General features: G+C 29.2%; 4 protein-coding genes across 5 annotated transcripts; 2 read left to right on the top strand and 2 right to left on the bottom strand.

The window, feature by feature from the left end:
• Positions 1–88: 88 nt before the first annotated feature.
• Bka (FCF1 rRNA-processing protein Bka) lies at positions 89–2,116 on the bottom strand. The gene is made up of 2 exons (XM_088265899.1): positions 1,868–2,116; positions 89–808 (listed from the first exon to the last, which is right to left on the bottom strand). The coding sequence occupies exons 1-2, from the start codon at positions 1,868–1,870 to the stop codon at positions 194–196; spliced, it is 618 nt and encodes a 205-aa protein (XP_088122025.1). The 5' UTR covers positions 1,871–2,116; the 3' UTR covers positions 89–193.
• Positions 2,117–2,900: 784 nt separating this feature from the next.
• On the top strand, positions 2,901–4,648 carry ND-B14.5B (NADH dehydrogenase (ubiquinone) B14.5 B subunit). The gene is made up of 3 exons (XM_088265900.1): positions 2,901–3,138; positions 3,547–3,690; positions 4,528–4,648. The coding sequence occupies exons 1-3, from the start codon at positions 2,964–2,966 to the stop codon at positions 4,575–4,577; spliced, it is 369 nt and encodes a 122-aa protein (XP_088122026.1). The 5' UTR covers positions 2,901–2,963; the 3' UTR covers positions 4,578–4,648.
• An 802-nt stretch (positions 4,649–5,450) lies between these two features.
• Positions 5,451–11,446, bottom strand: LOC148305965 (uncharacterized). 2 transcript variants are annotated; one of them, XM_088265891.1, is made up of 9 exons: positions 11,235–11,446; positions 10,774–10,919; positions 10,361–10,397; positions 10,086–10,141; positions 9,566–9,706; positions 7,331–7,456; positions 7,188–7,254; positions 6,339–6,467; positions 5,451–5,828 (listed from the first exon to the last, which is right to left on the bottom strand). In XM_088265891.1, the coding sequence occupies exons 1-9, from the start codon at positions 11,355–11,357 to the stop codon at positions 5,598–5,600; spliced, it is 1,056 nt and encodes a 351-aa protein (XP_088122017.1). In that variant the 5' UTR covers positions 11,358–11,446; the 3' UTR covers positions 5,451–5,597. The 2 variants fall into 2 exon arrangements, with proteins under 2 accessions (XP_088122017.1, XP_088122018.1); XM_088265892.1 differs by lacking the exon at positions 9,566–9,706.
• A 517-nt stretch (positions 11,447–11,963) lies between these two features.
• On the top strand, positions 11,964–15,849 carry LOC148305964 (KIF-binding protein-like). Its single transcript, XM_088265787.1, has 5 exons — positions 11,964–12,726; positions 13,194–13,820; positions 14,178–14,298; positions 14,386–14,516; positions 15,198–15,849. The coding sequence occupies exons 1-5, from the start codon at positions 12,029–12,031 to the stop codon at positions 15,262–15,264; spliced, it is 1,644 nt and encodes a 547-aa protein (XP_088121913.1). The 5' UTR covers positions 11,964–12,028; the 3' UTR covers positions 15,265–15,849.
• Positions 15,850–15,998: the final 149 nt, after the last annotated feature.

The following is a 15,998-nucleotide window of genomic DNA, read 5'->3' as shown; positions in this document are numbered from 1 at the left end:
GTGTTAATGTTGATAAACATGAATCATCAAATTATTTAAAAAATATTTTCAAATAATTCAATTCGGAAATAAAAACCAGTGACATGTTTTTTGAAAAATATTTATTTTTTTAAACCTTTAGAGGAATTATCTCCATTTAAATATTTTCAGTCTATATGAAATTAAATTAAATTTAGCACAGCTAATCAACAGATCAAATAGCTGTTTTTGGGGCACCGTATGCGTCTGGCATCCTCTCTATAGTATACCGGTGTTGCGATACAAACATGATGGGAACACCGGGGATCTTCCTAATGCGTCGCTTCAAGTCCTTATCATTCGTAGCTACAATGTAACACTTGTGTTGTAATACTCTATTCACTATACAGTCATCAGCGTAAGTTCCTTTATGAAGGCAGGTAATTCGTTCAAAACGCGGGTCCTTGATAATTTTTAGAGCAACTCTGTATTTCCTTCCGAGTTTCTCCAATTCTGCCAAAACGCAGTCCGTGATATATGGAATGCACTTGGCGTAGAGACAGTCCATCATGTTTTGAATCATGTCTAGTTTGTTTTTTATTGAAAAATTGATGAAATTGGTGTCTATGAGGATATGATAAGGCGGTCCCAACTGCGTGTTGTACTGGAAAAAGAGTGCGGAACTCGCCTGCGGAGCTTCTCGAACCTTCAGTTTGTGCGGGTCTACGGGTTTCTTCTTCTTGGAAATAGTTCTAAGGTCTGGTTTTATCCGACTGTCAGTTGGTTTAATCATTTTTTTCATTTGAGCAAATCTCTTCTCCACGATCTTCCTGGTCTTCTTTTGTTTTCCCTTAAATTGATAGAAGAAAATGCATATGAAACCAATTTATACTTTTTTATTGGCAAATAAATTAATATTAAAAAATCACAATACTTAATTAAAATCACAATCAATACTAAAATTTTCTGGATTATTGAATTTTTGAATTTGTACATTTTTACAAATAGGATCATTTATATGTAAAGTATGTTTGATCCGATATTCATTCGGATCTATTCATCTGATATTCTACTCATAGAGTAGTGGACTCTATTGCACCAAGGGTAAACTGTATTTTTATATTTATATATTTCTCTTATTCCTTGTACAAGATCTTAACCTGTCCAGGAGTGAGTTTTTTTCATTATATATTTTTGTACTTTTTATAATTTTATATCGAAGCCGGTGCTATAAGCAATATATTTTCTTGAATATAAATAATAAAAAAAAACATTTACACCAGTATATATGATTTATCAAAACATTGATAATTTTGACATAAATCATGTTTTGTATCGGTTGTATATATACGACCATACTCCTGGACAGGTTAATATGCATGATGATGTTTCTAACTCTTGTAAATTTTACATGTGGCATCCAATGTCGCTCATAGATCAGATTGAAGCAATGATAACTTGATAGTTAATTACATGAAGGCAAGGTCACAAGTTTTGTACTTGTACCCAGGATCTCCCGCACGGTAGCCAAACATATTAAATATTACACAGTGGAAGTGGACTTCTGGCAATAGTTTATGATATACTTAGGTTGCCTTTTTTAAATCTAATATTTTTATACTACTATATTTGTGTATTGAATGTAAAATAAAAATACTACAATATTAAACCAATGGAATATGTATGTATTTTTTGCTATAGGGAAGGAGAGAAATGTGTATTATATATCCGCTATCGGGTGGGACTAATTGAGTGGTTACATTCACGCAGTAAAACGGCGTTTTTTTTATAAAATGAAGGGAAGTTTCACAAAAACAATTATCCATCATAAATGTCCACATGTTAATTTCAGGAAGGTTATAAAATTTAACAGTTTATTGACCTATAATGTGTATTAAAAAGTGCTAACCATGTTGATGTCGTTAAGATAATAAACCGCGATCCAGCACAGCAATAATTTTGTCAGCTCTTTTATGATATTCAATATCAAAAAAGATCTATCTTTTCATAATAAAATAACCATAACACCTCGAAATCATCGTATGTCTTTACAACTCAAACTCATTAACGCACGCCGAAGTTAATTTGAAAATTATTAACACGTGCGAAAAGATACTGGAAACGCGTGCGTTGATATTATCTGTCATCCGTGACATACACACATACTGATCAAAGACTAAATACTGATTATGATAAACCATAGATGATTGAACAAAACAATGAATTGGACAAAATTGAGTACCTACTTAACTGCGAAGTCCTCTGTCCTCTTTATAAAATAATAACAACTTTAGATAACTTATGTAGCGCCATTTTCATATTATACTACCTCAAGAGCACTTATTAGTGAAATCTGTATACTTTAAAACAAACAAATTTAGTTTTGAATGGGAAAAAAAGCAAAATCTTTTTCACATCCAACAAATTTTTAATTTGCATTTATATATACATCTTTATATATTTATATATAAAAATGTATATATAAATGCAAATTAAAAATTTGCAATATATATATATATATATATATATATATATATATATATATATATATATATATATATATATATATATATATATATATATATATATATATATATATATATATAAATGAAATAATTTGTTTGGTCTAAATCACTTGTGAGCGGTGTTAAATTTTGTTTAACAGTACTACACCTAAAAAAGAGGTCGTACTTATATGCATAAAAAAACGCTGAAAATCGAGTCATTTTTGGGTACACAAATATTATTTTTCTAAGAAATTTAATAAAATCAAAAAATATGATAAAATAATTGATTTTTACAAATACAAAGAGAATAAAAAAAATTATTTACCCATGTTCCCTAATCCGAAATTAGATTTTGAAAAACATTCATGTACTGGCCAGCTTACTTTATTTTTTATTTATTTTTTGATACTTTTGACATTTCAATTTATCTATGGTGTTTCAAGATTATCACGGCCTATTTCGGTTTCCTCTTGCGATTGATCGCAAAGATTCGCGAAAATGTCCGAATTCCCGGTGTATCCAAAGCGCGCGACGACGCCTTTGGAGCTTTTAGAACCTGTAGAGAGAATTGAACCTTTTCTTAACAAAATCTGGCCACAGCTTATAGGAGTTTCAATGGGTGTAGGGTGCGCTTTGGGTCTAAACTACTTCACTCACCGTCCACATCTCAGCGGTTAGTAGTGTTTTTGTGGAAATTACATAATGTTCTATATACATTATTTTATGATTATTTTGTTAGTAAGATTACAATATCTGAGGAGAAAATAGTAACTTATTCAGGGACATAATACAAATTATTTTAGAAACATGAAAATAAACAATACATGTGAAGAAAAAAGTTTGTTGCATTGCAAAACCGTTCTTACAAGGAATTTGTCATTTTAGAATCTGCGGTTATCTGTATTTTATGTAAGGAGAAGTAACTATTAGAAGTAACTAGATTATAATTGCTATCACCAAAGCTGTATTATTGTGTTTATAAAGAAAAAATGTTTTTTTAGATATTCTGACTTCTTAACAATCTGGATGAGTGTTTATGTTTAAATTACAAACAAACACTCTTGTTTCTTATTGTTTGCAGGTATTCATAAATTTGTTATTTTTCCCGTTGGTATGACCACCGTATTGTACTACCTTAACAAATACCGTTCTGATATGTATGCTGACAAGGATGCCGTATTGAGACACTATGTTTCTTTACACCCTGAAGATTTTTCATTACCAGGTAATTGTATAAATTAATATCAGTACCCTTATTATGGATGCTATATCTGTGTAGAACGAGTGAAGTGTGGGGATAAAATATTTTTTACTAAAACTAGTGGATGGCAAACCAATAAATAAAATTAAACATTTGTTTATTAATATATGCAGATAATTGTTGACGCTCGTCTACTTTTGGCTTTATATTCTTGGAAATATTTAGAATTGGCCTCTGTCACTTTGTACACATATTCTTAGATAGTTTATCGATAGATTTAAGCAATCAAAAATAAATAAAATAAAAATTATTTTGACTTCTGATTCAAGACACCGCCTTAAATATTGACCCTTATAGTGCTGAGCTTATTTTCACATATTTTGCATAAATTGCTAATTGCTTTTCATCATCACTACTTGACAAATTTGACATTTTGTAGGTAGAAATAAAAAACTTTTACTTAAAAAAATACAAAAATCAATGTTAAATTCACAGCAAAATAATTTTAAATGGTTATTTATAAATGTTATAAACTTATGAAAAACATTATACACGCGCGCGCTAAGACACGTCCGTACAGGTCGATACCTAAATCAAATTGCGCAATAGTCGGTATTCCGACGCTCCGCACTTTATACGCATTAATAGAGAGTCCATCTATCGACGGTTCGCACTCTAAGGGTTAAGCTATTGGGGTGACTAAGCATTTGGATCAAGTAAACCTAAGGTAGGTCCGTCCCTGAACATGAATGAACCTGAATAAAATTAAATGACTTTCCAGCACCCACAGTGAATTGATCACATTTTACGTTAGTATGTAGGATTTTTTCCCTTAAAAAATAATGGTATTTCTTGTTTCAGAACGTAAAAAAGTCGGTGAAATTTTGGATACATGGGTACCCATACGCTAAAAATATTTCCTGCACACGAAAAAATAGATGATTGTTAATAGATTTGTAAATATATGCTCATTTCAACCATATTGAATTGTTTTTTTCTTTTAAAAAAATGTTATTTGACATTATTCCTTTATAAGGTGCGAAACACAATATAAGCTCATGAGTATGATACATAATTACTATTTCAAAAATTAAAAATTATTGTCTTTATTCTTTCTTTATTTGAAAAAAAAAGCTGTTTAATCCCCAATAGTTGTAAAACACTGGCACTTAATTCAATAAAATTCTTATAAAAATATTTTATTGTATTTGTCCCAAGTTTTAGTAAATATGTGTCAATGTTACGATAAAAGCTCATTGATTTGAATTTCGCTATCATACGAGATTTAAAAACAAAACTCTTTTCAAGTTCTTTGAAATACCAAGTTTTCTTCTGTGCTAAGAGTAAAAAGACATGATTTGAAAAATATTGTTTATTCAATAAACATAATTATCCTTTACAATATTATAATAATATTATAAATACTTAATTAAAAAAAAAATCAAGAGTCAGTCTCAAAATTAAATACCACTTATTATCTCATCCATGATTTCTTCAAGAATACACTGAGAGGATAGAAAGCCACATCTATACTGGTATACACATCTATTCTGACAGTCCTTGCTTTCTTAACTTAAATTATAATAAATAACACAATCAAAATTAATACACTTCATATGAAAGGAGAAGTTTGATAAACTATATTTTCCCTGCACTTAGTCCATACTTTCATTCAAGAATTATCAGTTTTATAATTGGGTTATGTTAAATTGGTTTTTAGAATTGATGAAAAAAATAACATTTGACTCTTAACACAAAAACATACGTATACTAAAAATTGTGAACATTAATAATACATGGATAGTCAAAGACATAACAGGGATACGTTTTTTTACTGTTTTTCATTTTGGCAAAAATTAAATATCAATTACGTTTTCAGAGAGACCCTATAATCGGATTGATAAAGGCCCTCAGGAATTTGATGGTGTGAATTAAAAGTTTAGTTGCAAATGACTGTTGATGAGAGATGGATGCGTAGGCAGAGAGTCTTGATGGAATAAGTGGAGAGGTCTTCTGGCAGCCGGAGTGGCAATGAGGGGCGGAGGGGGCTGAATGGGGCGCGATGGCTCCTCCCCTCCGCCCCCCCGTGCATGGAGATTCGGGGCTGTGGAAGCCTGCGTCGGGGCGGATCGAGCAGGGTGGACCTTATTCTTGTGCGCTATCTGCCAAACAACAAAACATAAATATAAATGTCTGAGATTTCAAATTTAGGATATATGATAATGGGCAAATCTAAATTTTGTGAAAATGCAATAATTCTGATGTATTTTCTGATTACGCTACAGCGCCAGTCAATTAACTATTTTAAAGTAGTTGATACATAGAAAAATATAGGCAACACAAAAAACTTTTTTTATTATTTGTACTTAAATAAATAAATAAAAAGGTAAATATTCTCAGACAAAATAATGTTCAGTGAGAAGTTCACTAATTTCGATAGCAAGATGTGAAATTGTCCACATTTGTAAATAAGAGAATTCAAATTGTATAGTTTTGATAGTGCCTTCAGAATATTTTTATTTTGGAGATAACTGCTCAAATATTTAATCAGGAAGGAGCAAATCAAATTTTCAAAATATTTTGGTCAGATAAGATAAGTAAAATCTCAAATTTTTATTAAAGTTTTCTTAAATAATGAAAACATTTATTAATAAATGAAAAACAAAACTTACCATGTCTCTATTTCTATAGAATCCTTTTCCACAAATATCACAGTGATGATCCTTGATACCCGTATGTACTACCATATGCCTGGAGAGATCTCCAGAGGATATAAATGCCTTGTTACATACTGGACAAATCTAAAAAAAAATGTTTTGTAATTGTACATTATAAATGCTTAAATTTGATAAATGAATTGGTAAATCAATATTTGAAGCACTTGTAATTGTCCATTTATAACTTGCAATCATTTATAATTATTATACTATACATCTTACTATAACTTAATTAATATGTCAACTGGTTGACATTAACTCAATTTTTTATAAGATAAACTTACCTATAGTGATTCTAAACAAAGTTGTTTTGTTTGTCACAAATCATTATTTAAAAATAAAAAAAATTATAGTGCTTGGAACACTCTAGTGAATATGAAAAAAATTCCAAGGTGGTTCATTGAATTTTTTATCCTATTATTTGTAAAAACACCATAAAACAATTTTTTCATTATTTAGACAAATTTATATTCAAGCATTTTTTGAGCGTTTGATTTGAAGTCAAAAAAACATTTTAATTTTGAGCCATCATATACTATAATTCTTATGACTTTCTTTATCTGATATTCGTTTCGAGATTTGGTTAACTTACTGAACAAAAATTATATTATTTCTCACTTAATATTAAACTGATATTTATACCATTGAAAAAAAAAAATTAAATGTTTTATTTTTAGGAGTCTGCGCAACCTTAAAAAAAAGACTGTGCTAAGTTTATCATCAACAAGAGAGGTTATATTAGAATTAAGCTCAACAAATAGAATATAAAAAATATATAAATATAAATTATATTTTTATATATACCTGATCTCGTACACCTGTGTGAATTTTTTTATGCGACTGAAAGTTTCCCAGAGCAGAAAACTGTTTACTGAAAGAAATATAGAATATTATGTAAAAGATGGGTAGAGATGATTTTTTCATCAATTAAAAACCAAAAAAAATACCTGCATATTTCACACTGAAAAGGTCTTTCACCGGTGTGAGTACGGATGTGGATGGAGAGGTTATGTTTCTGAGCGAATCTGCGTGGACAATAAGTACAAGGGAATGGTCGCTCTCCTGTGTGGGTTCTGGAAAATATTCAATCATTCAAATACTTTAAACTCCCCAAATTTTTTAAAAATATTAATATTATTGAATATTTACTTTCATTCTGCTAAAATCGCACATGGGAAAAATATATCTAACCCTAGACCATTCTAAAGCATTCGCCAATATAAGATACAATATACTTTTTAGAAAACTTAAAATACCTTTTAAAAGTAAGGAATTAAAATTTATAAAATGTTATGTGTGAAAGACAAGTGGTAAAAATCAAAACTGAGACAAGTGAACAAATCAATATTACATGCGAGTACCCCAGGGCAGTATTCTGAGGCCAATCCAAATTTTTATTTTTAATATACATAAATGATCTTTGTAATTAACACATTGACAATTCGATCATATGTTTTGTGCGTGATACTGTACTACTTTTCCGAGGAAATACATGAAAGAAAGCCTATAAAAAAGGTGAAAATATCTGAACTGTGTAAAGAAATGGCTATGAAGCCATATGAACTAACTACTTGACCCTTAATAAAACTCAAAAAGACTTTATTCAATTCCAAATAGATATTACAACTTCACAAAATGCCAAGTCCAATACAAAAATTCATTATAATTATTATAATCATAATACTAAATGTATCAGCCCAGAATTCACAAAGGTAGACAACACTAAATATTTAGGTTTACAAATAAACAAAAACTTAAAATGGAATTGTAGGCTGAAAACACTACAAAAAACACTTACTTACATCTTTCAAACAATACGTAACATCCTAAATACAAAAAAAGGAAAAATTTACTACGCTTATAACACATGATATTCAAACAACTAAATGCTGAAATAATCCTTACATATGCATTTAATTATAATGCATATGATTCACTTACATCAAGGTTGGCCAACCCGCGGCGGCCCGCAGTCTTGTATGATGAATATTTTTTTAAATATTGGGTTTTTTGGAATATGTTAGCGAAAAGAAACTCAAATCTCGCACTGAGTGGCCATTGATTAATTGGTTTTATTTAAAATAAAATTGGTAATACATTTTGATTTATGTGTCCTAATTAATAATTTTGATTGTTAAAATTGATGAAAATGTTTATTACTATACTATGTCCATTTATTGTTGTTTTAATGTATGTTTTCTTCCCGCAACTGGTTGCATTAATGTTGTTTTTTTTTCACAATTACCCTGACTGTACTTTTTGATTACCTCTGCATTCAAATTATTTATAATAATTACAAAAAAATAGTATTTAATATTGAATAATAATTATAATTAATTAATTAATAAATTACAATAATTAATATTTTTTAAATTATTTATGTCTGTATGCGGCCCTAAGGAGTTTTTTTTATCATCGATGCCGCCCGGGGTGTAATTTGGGTTAGCCAAGTCTGACTTACACAAATCACGCACCTCCCAGCAAAGCAAACAAATCACCAATAATACACTTTATGAAAACATATACTTAGAACCACAGGATCAAAATCACAGACATCATATAAAATCTAACACATAATATGTACCTACCTCATTTGGTCGAAGGATTGGATATTTTTCAAAAAATTTTAATAAAAGGAATAACCTGTAAAGCGTCTAATTTATATGCTTGTCTGCAGGTAGGATAGTAAGGATAGGGAACGTAAATGTGAAAAATACATCGCAAACACCCAGACCAATTGAAAATAATTATTTCTTAAATTCATTTTGCAATTAGCGCAGCTATGCCACGGCACCTGGATAATGGAGGTATGTAAATTTCAAATAGATCACATCATTCTGACATGTCATGCAAACATGGATGACAAATTACTACTCATAATTTTTTTTTAAAGTCTCATAAAATGTGCCCTCGACACAGAAAACCCAGTGTGGACAACTTATTGTAAATTAAAATTATGTGTTTGATGGAAAATAAACAAATACAGAAATAGTATTGAGCACTTCTAAGAAAAGCTTAAAAAAACCTTGTGTAACACACTGAATTACAAACAAAATATAGATACAAAAAATAAATATACTTTTCTCCATGAAATTTCTAAATAATAATAAAAACTGACCCATTACAGTTAGTTATTCTGTATTCACAGAAATTATACATCTTTAAGAACAGAGGATTCATACCTTATATGCATTTCTAATTGTGCAGCACATTTAAAGGATTTTCCACACTCAAAACAAGTTTGTGCCGGTTTAGGTTTTGGTTTAGGACCTCGTTTTAACTTTTCGTCATCAGGTTTTTTTTTGTTGCTCGATGGTTTTCTTCTAAAATATACATGTTTACTTAGCTTAAACTCTAAGAACAATCATTTTTATTTGGATATTTTATGCACATACATAGTTAAAAACATACACAAAAAGTGTTGACATTATTATAACGTAAATTTGTTTTTGCGTGGTGAAAAAATACATACAAAATTTATTAATGGTTGTTGTGAAAATTTGATATTTCGGTAATAGTCATGATATATAGATATTTTGAAACATGATGAACAAAAGTTTATGATCCGTGTAAAAGCAAAGGAATGTATTTATAAAGTGTTTTCTAAGACAATATTTTATCAAAATCAATAAAAAAACTAAAGAATAGAATGAGGTGTATGGGCAAATACACTTTTCAAAGGAATATAAACATTTTACTTACATTCTTTTTTTGAGAAGAATCTTTTTTCTTTCGGGACTTTCAGTACTGGGTGGTTTCTGCAAAAGTTATGAAACAAATATTTTCATAATTAGAAAAAATTGCTTCAACAAGATTGACCATAAATGCTTTCTGATATTGAGATACTGTATAAAAATAAAAATACATTTAAAGGTTTATATTGTTTGCTTACTTTTGTTTACTGTTTTCACTAAAAATATAACAGTATACCAAACAACATGTGTAAAATAAAATAATATAATAATAATAATGTTTACCATAGTAATTTGATCCGTATTTGTAGCAGCATCACAACTGGAAAAAAAAACTTTATTTAAATATAAGATTCTCCTTCTTTTGATCCTTTTACATGGAGTGTTAGCTCGATTGTTAATTATAGAAAGGCAAAAAAAAACATAAAAATAAGAAATATTTATTTAGACCCCTCTGGGAATCCATATATACCCATTTATTGTATTATCAGTAGGTAAGCATCATTAAAAATGTAATTTTAAATAAATTACCTTAGAAACCTAAGAAATTTCAATATTTTAAACGAAATTCTTTATGATAATAACTCTTTAATTTTTTCACGAATACATAATATCTAATTTTTAAGATTTTTAATTGGGAAATGGAAAAATAGACGTAATATATTATATTTTCACATGTAAACAATAAATATTTTTACTTAATAGATAGCTTGATTTCAAGTCCTAAGTATTGCCGGAGTCGCAGATCCGAATTTTCACATTGCTGCTTGAAATGGTAAGCTACTCCGAGTCTGTAGATACAATTATTACAAATGTGCGAAGGCATTCCGTCACTTGTTTGAATCTAAAAGAAGAAGATAAACAACAAAGAAAGGGAATGACGTAAATAATAATCTATTCTTCTGATCCTTATCCAAACCCAATGTAAGTATGTATGCAGTGTTATCTTTATCATTAATTGTATGAAGGCAATTGAACCCCTGGGAATCGAACCCGGGATCTCCAGCACGGTAGCCAAACGCGCTTACCATTACACTACGGAATCGGAAACTATTGAGTATATTCAAATAATAATAAAAAAAAACTAGAAAATTCGGTAAGTTGCTTCAACTTACGGCTAGTGAATATTATTAAAGATAACTATAAAGTTGTAACTAACCTTAATTTTTGCACAAAGCATTAACATTTGACACGGCATAATACCAAAGTCAAAACTAAAAACGGAAGTTAAAACACCTTCCTCGAGGCACACTCTACAGACCTTGTTGACATCAAATGCCATTTTAATTCAATATTTAGTTTTTTTATTTAATTCTTAAAAAGTAAACAAAGCTTAAAAACTCATACAAATATTTGACGTTTATTATAGTGTTGCCATAGTAAATTCTAAAGATTTTTTTTTTATTACGAACTGCTGTTGGTAATAAAAAATAATGCAGCTGCACCTACACACTAAAAATGTGAAGTAAAAAAAAAATCTTTTTTTGGGCGATGCATTCATTTTACGATAAAATAAACAAAAATACTAAAAATTGTATCATAGAAATTGTTCACGATATTTTTTATTAACTTCCGCGATCTGATGAAATTAAAATTAAATAATAAGTTTTTTTACCACTTTCGTGTTAAAATATTTTACGTGATTTTTAAGTGATATCCATTTAAAAATCTGGTATCAGTTGAAAAGTATAAAATGTAGTGGTAATATATATTTTACATATTCGCGATAACTTTCAATGAAGGGAAGCCATCTTCCCTCATTTGTGCAATAAAATAACATGTTTGGGACTTACCAATTATGTATTGCAGTATGCCTAATTTATGTGATAAGTACCTACATATTAAATTATTCATATTAAGAAAAGTCAATTAAAAAAAAAAGAAAATTTAAAATCCATAATAAGTGCTCTTCCATCACTTCAGAAATTACATTTACAAAATACCAAGTTAGAAATGAGTAATTCTGATGACATATATTTACAATATAACGAATTTAAGGAATTACAAAAGCATATCAGAAAAGGAAAAACTGAAGCAAGAGCAAATGACAAACTGAAAGAGTTGAAGGATAAAATTATCCATACTATTAATATATCACAAGAGAGTGCGGACCAATGTAAATTAACAGGCATTATAGCATTCATAAATTTGGATTATGCGAAACTTTCGTTTGTTAATGATGATGAAAAAGAAAAGTTATTACTTGGAACCATTGATATGCTGAAACCATTTGCGTCTAAAGATGAGTGTATTTATATCTATCTGAAACTCGTTAACTTCACGGCCTTCCATTTAGTCAAACATGAAAAGTTATCAGAGTCACAAACCATTCTTGAAACTGCAGAATCGGTTTACTTAAGCAAGAAAAAAGAAGACCCAAAATGCTGTTACTATTTAACATGCGAAGATTTACTTAAAAATCATCAACCGAATTCCGTAAATGAAAATTTATCTGAAGTGCATAAATTAGTGACAAGCAATATCCAAATCCAAGCATATGTCTACTACAAACTAGGAAAACATTATAAGTTTCAACTTTATGAAAATATGGTCCTACAAAGACAACTGGAAAGTGCTGATGGTAGTCCAGTCCTTTGGGCAAAGAAGGCAACCAGTTTAGCAGCTCATTTTTTATACAAAGGAAAGTTTGTGTAAGTTTGAGCTGCTGTATTTATCATTACATTATCAAAAATGTTTATTTTACCAAACAAAAAAAAATTGTTAATAACATATCTACAAATGACAGCTATTGTTGAATAAAATGCTATGTAATCTTTTTGTAAAATGGACAAAGCTGCTCTAAAAATTAACGACCTTAAATATTTTTGTTGTTATTTATTCAATGAAATACTATCATGGTTTATCGCTATTAATTAATATTTTTTCAAAAGTCCTGATACGTATTTAGATTTTAGATAAATACATTTCAATCATATACTATCGCAAGCCACAAAACTAGTTTACAGGAAAAGAATTTGAATATATTTTGTCCAGAATATTCGTACTGAGTTATCCGAGTTTTGTATGCACAATATATAGAAAATATAATTAATTTATAAGAAAATAATAGCTCTAAAATATGTTGCAAATCCCTATAATATTTTTTTGTTGACGGCAGGGAGGCACGACATCATCTGGCAGGAGCCTATGTTGTGCTGCAATATTGTGAAGAAGACATGAGGAAGCAAGGACCAAATTCAGGGAGCAAGTATTGCGACCTTCACATTAATATTACTGAACTTGCAAAAATGTGGGTTAAGTACTCTATATCCCTTTTCAATTTCTCAAAAGATGCCTTCCCGAGAAAATCTTCGGAAGTTGAACTTACTATGCCGCAAATAGAAAAATCAGATTCTGAAATAATAGATCTTTCTAAAGTGCCGTCTATTCTCGTGAATTTGCCCGATAACATCAAGTCAGAAAGGTTGTATGATCAAAAATGTGAGGTCAATAGTATTTCTACTCAAGATTTTAGCAAAGGAGATGTTCAAAATGTTCAAGATGATGTTGAGAAAACTATTTTGTTTCACTCTTTAAACTTAGAAAGTGTGGAGAGTCAAGTGACAGCAGAGCTGATTGGGAGCACGGAGCAGGCGAGGCAACTCTTTCAATTTGCTTATGCTTGGCTTGTCAAACTGAAGTCTTACCACATGATCAGCAATCTCGTCACAGGACATACAGACTGTATGATGTATTTGAATGAACTCTACAAATATCTAGCTCATTATGAAAGAAATGTTGAAAGGTTTGCATTGAAACATATTATATTTCATTACATATTGACACTAGAAAGATGAAAAGTTTTAAGTAAGATTATTGGTACAAAATTGTTTATGTATGTGTACATGTACGTATATAATGTACGGGTGTCCTTTATTTTTAACTTGATTATTTTTGGATACATAAGGCCAATTTTTTTTGTATTGCTATTTGCGCAGCAGTTCATTTGAAATACAGTAACCCGTGGTGAATTATATACATACATACATAAACATTATGTCTGCATTACAAATATGCTCACATGATGTGAGTATATTTTTAATGTATAAAATTAATTAAACATTAAATGATAAATATGCTCTCAGGATGTTACTTTTTATAGCAAATATAATATATTAAAAAAGAGAGTAGACACCCTGGATAGCCTGATAGAGGTTTTACGAGTTGAAAATTTGCCACTCCATGTACAATTGACGATTGACTTCTTACGAGAGATATCAGAAGTAAGCATCATAATCAAATTTATTATTGTGTAAAGAAAATTTAAACCATTAAAATATTGTGGTTATCCTTAAAATCAACTATTTCAGGTACAGCTGGAGCTGGTTTTATTAAATATAAACAAGTTGTCTGTGGAAAATATCAATGTAGAAAGTGAAATTGGTGACCAAGATGATATAAAGTTATGTAAAATGATTGCCATTTCTCGAATACATTCTAAGTAAGTAATATAAAGTAAAAATTAATTGTCTAATTATCATATTTCTAAATTTTTACATGAAATCTGAATTTTTAATGATTTCCCAGACCATTGTCTGCATAAGATTTAATTAATAGATTATTGTAGAATTATCACAAAGGTGTCTTCACTGGTTACTTCCTGTAGCTTTCTGGCACGGATACGGCTAGACATCAGCTTGTCAATAACTTGCCAGCACCACGAATCAATGGCAAACTATCAGATTTGCTATCAATAACCATGCAAACGATAAATGTTAATTTGTGGTTGATCGTTGTTACATGATTATTTTTAGTTATACCTTCGTTTATATTGCAAAAGATGGCTATTACAGCCATAAAAAAGGTAGGAAAAACGATAAAAGAAGACATAATCGTAGGGACCACACACCATCTAAGTGCATGGTGACTGCATGGTGACAGCAAGATGTATACGTGGTGACTGCGAGTAAATAATATATTCCATGTTTTTCACTGGCTTGTCGCACAGTGTGAACAGTCTGATAAGCGTGCCTTGCTGTATGGAATTCCATATGATGAAATCCAAACAACTTGAGGCAGTGCTGATATGAAGCCGAGACAATAATTGTGTGCAAGTGGATAATGGCATCAACCTATTATTTAATTTTGAAATAAATGAATTAATATATACTTATTATTTCAGGTTGGATATGTGCAATAAAACATTATCAGAGAGCACTGTTTTTGTTGAAAAGAAAGAAGAATTTTGAATAATTGAATGCTACTTATACTATAAAATTGAATGTTGTGATATTGTCTACAGTTCTATTGCTGATGTGAAATAAAATTCAAATAGTGTCTGCGATTTGAAGATATGGCAGCTTAGTAAAACACATGTTTTTAAAATATTATTTATTGGGGTCAACATTATAAAGATTATAAATTTTATATGTCGTATTTATATAACAAGAAAAATGATTCCACAATTATATATATACATACATACATCTGTACAATTAAACATATTGTATTATGTACATACATATATATTATATGTCAAAATATATTAAACAATCACAATATTTTAACAACAAATCAAGGCACCGAATAATATATTTTGCATTCTAAGATTTGATCACAGTTTAACATAATTAAATCTTAGTATGGATTTATGTTATTATTTAATTTTTAAATAGTATAAATTATTTTATTAAAAAAATGTAACATGATTTTTTTATGTAAAACAAAGTAAATAGTAATTAAAAAAATATATATAAAACAATAATTTTCTTTTTAAATTTTAAATATAACAAAATCAAGACAAGAATAACAATATGTCTTTTGAAAATTATAATGAAACCACTTAACTAATGCTAATTGAAAAAAAATCACAATTAAAATTGATTGCATATTGATTGATTGAAATTAGCGTCATTTGAAAAAATATACTTTATTTTCCAAGTGAGGTTTTAACAACTTAATAATAATCAAAACAAGCATAAAA

The sequence above is a fragment of the Brachycentrus maculatus genome, unplaced genomic scaffold (assembly GCF_059751285.1).
Source record: "Brachycentrus maculatus isolate JH-2025_06_01 unplaced genomic scaffold, ASM5975128v1 h1tg000258l, whole genome shotgun sequence".
Lineage (NCBI taxonomy): Eukaryota > Metazoa > Arthropoda > Insecta > Trichoptera > Brachycentridae > Brachycentrus > Brachycentrus maculatus.
The sequence above is the reverse complement of the archived record's forward strand: the minus strand, read 5'-3'. Positions and strand labels throughout refer to the sequence as shown.

Excerpts from the sequence above, each read along its gene's own strand:
- LOC148305965 (XM_088265891.1), bottom strand. The coding sequence starts at position 11,357 with ATGGCATTTGATGTCAACAAGGTCTGTAGAGTGTGCCTCGAGGAAGGT. Across the intron at positions 10,142-10,360 it reads ATACGGATCAAATTACTATG|AAACCACCCAGTACTGAAAG; the intron begins GTAAACATTATT and ends TAACTTTTGCAG. Across the intron at positions 6,468-7,187 it reads ACACAGGTGTACGAGATCAG|ATTTGTCCAGTATGTAACAA; the intron begins GTATATATAAAA and ends ATTTTTTTTTAG.
- ND-B14.5B (XM_088265900.1), top strand. The coding sequence starts at position 2,964 with ATGTCCGAATTCCCGGTGTATCCAAAGCGCGCGACGACGCCTTTGGAG. Across the intron at positions 3,139-3,546 it reads TCACCGTCCACATCTCAGCG|GTATTCATAAATTTGTTATT; the intron begins GTTAGTAGTGTT and ends TATTGTTTGCAG. Across the intron at positions 3,691-4,527 it reads TGAAGATTTTTCATTACCAG|AACGTAAAAAAGTCGGTGAA; the intron begins GTAATTGTATAA and ends TTCTTGTTTCAG.
- LOC148305964 (XM_088265787.1), top strand. The coding sequence starts at position 12,029 with ATGAGTAATTCTGATGACATATATTTACAATATAACGAATTTAAGGAA. Across the intron at positions 13,821-14,177 it reads TATGAAAGAAATGTTGAAAG|CAAATATAATATATTAAAAA; the intron begins GTTTGCATTGAA and ends TACTTTTTATAG. Across the intron at positions 14,517-15,197 it reads ATTTCTCGAATACATTCTAA|GTTGGATATGTGCAATAAAA; the intron begins GTAAGTAATATA and ends TTATTATTTCAG.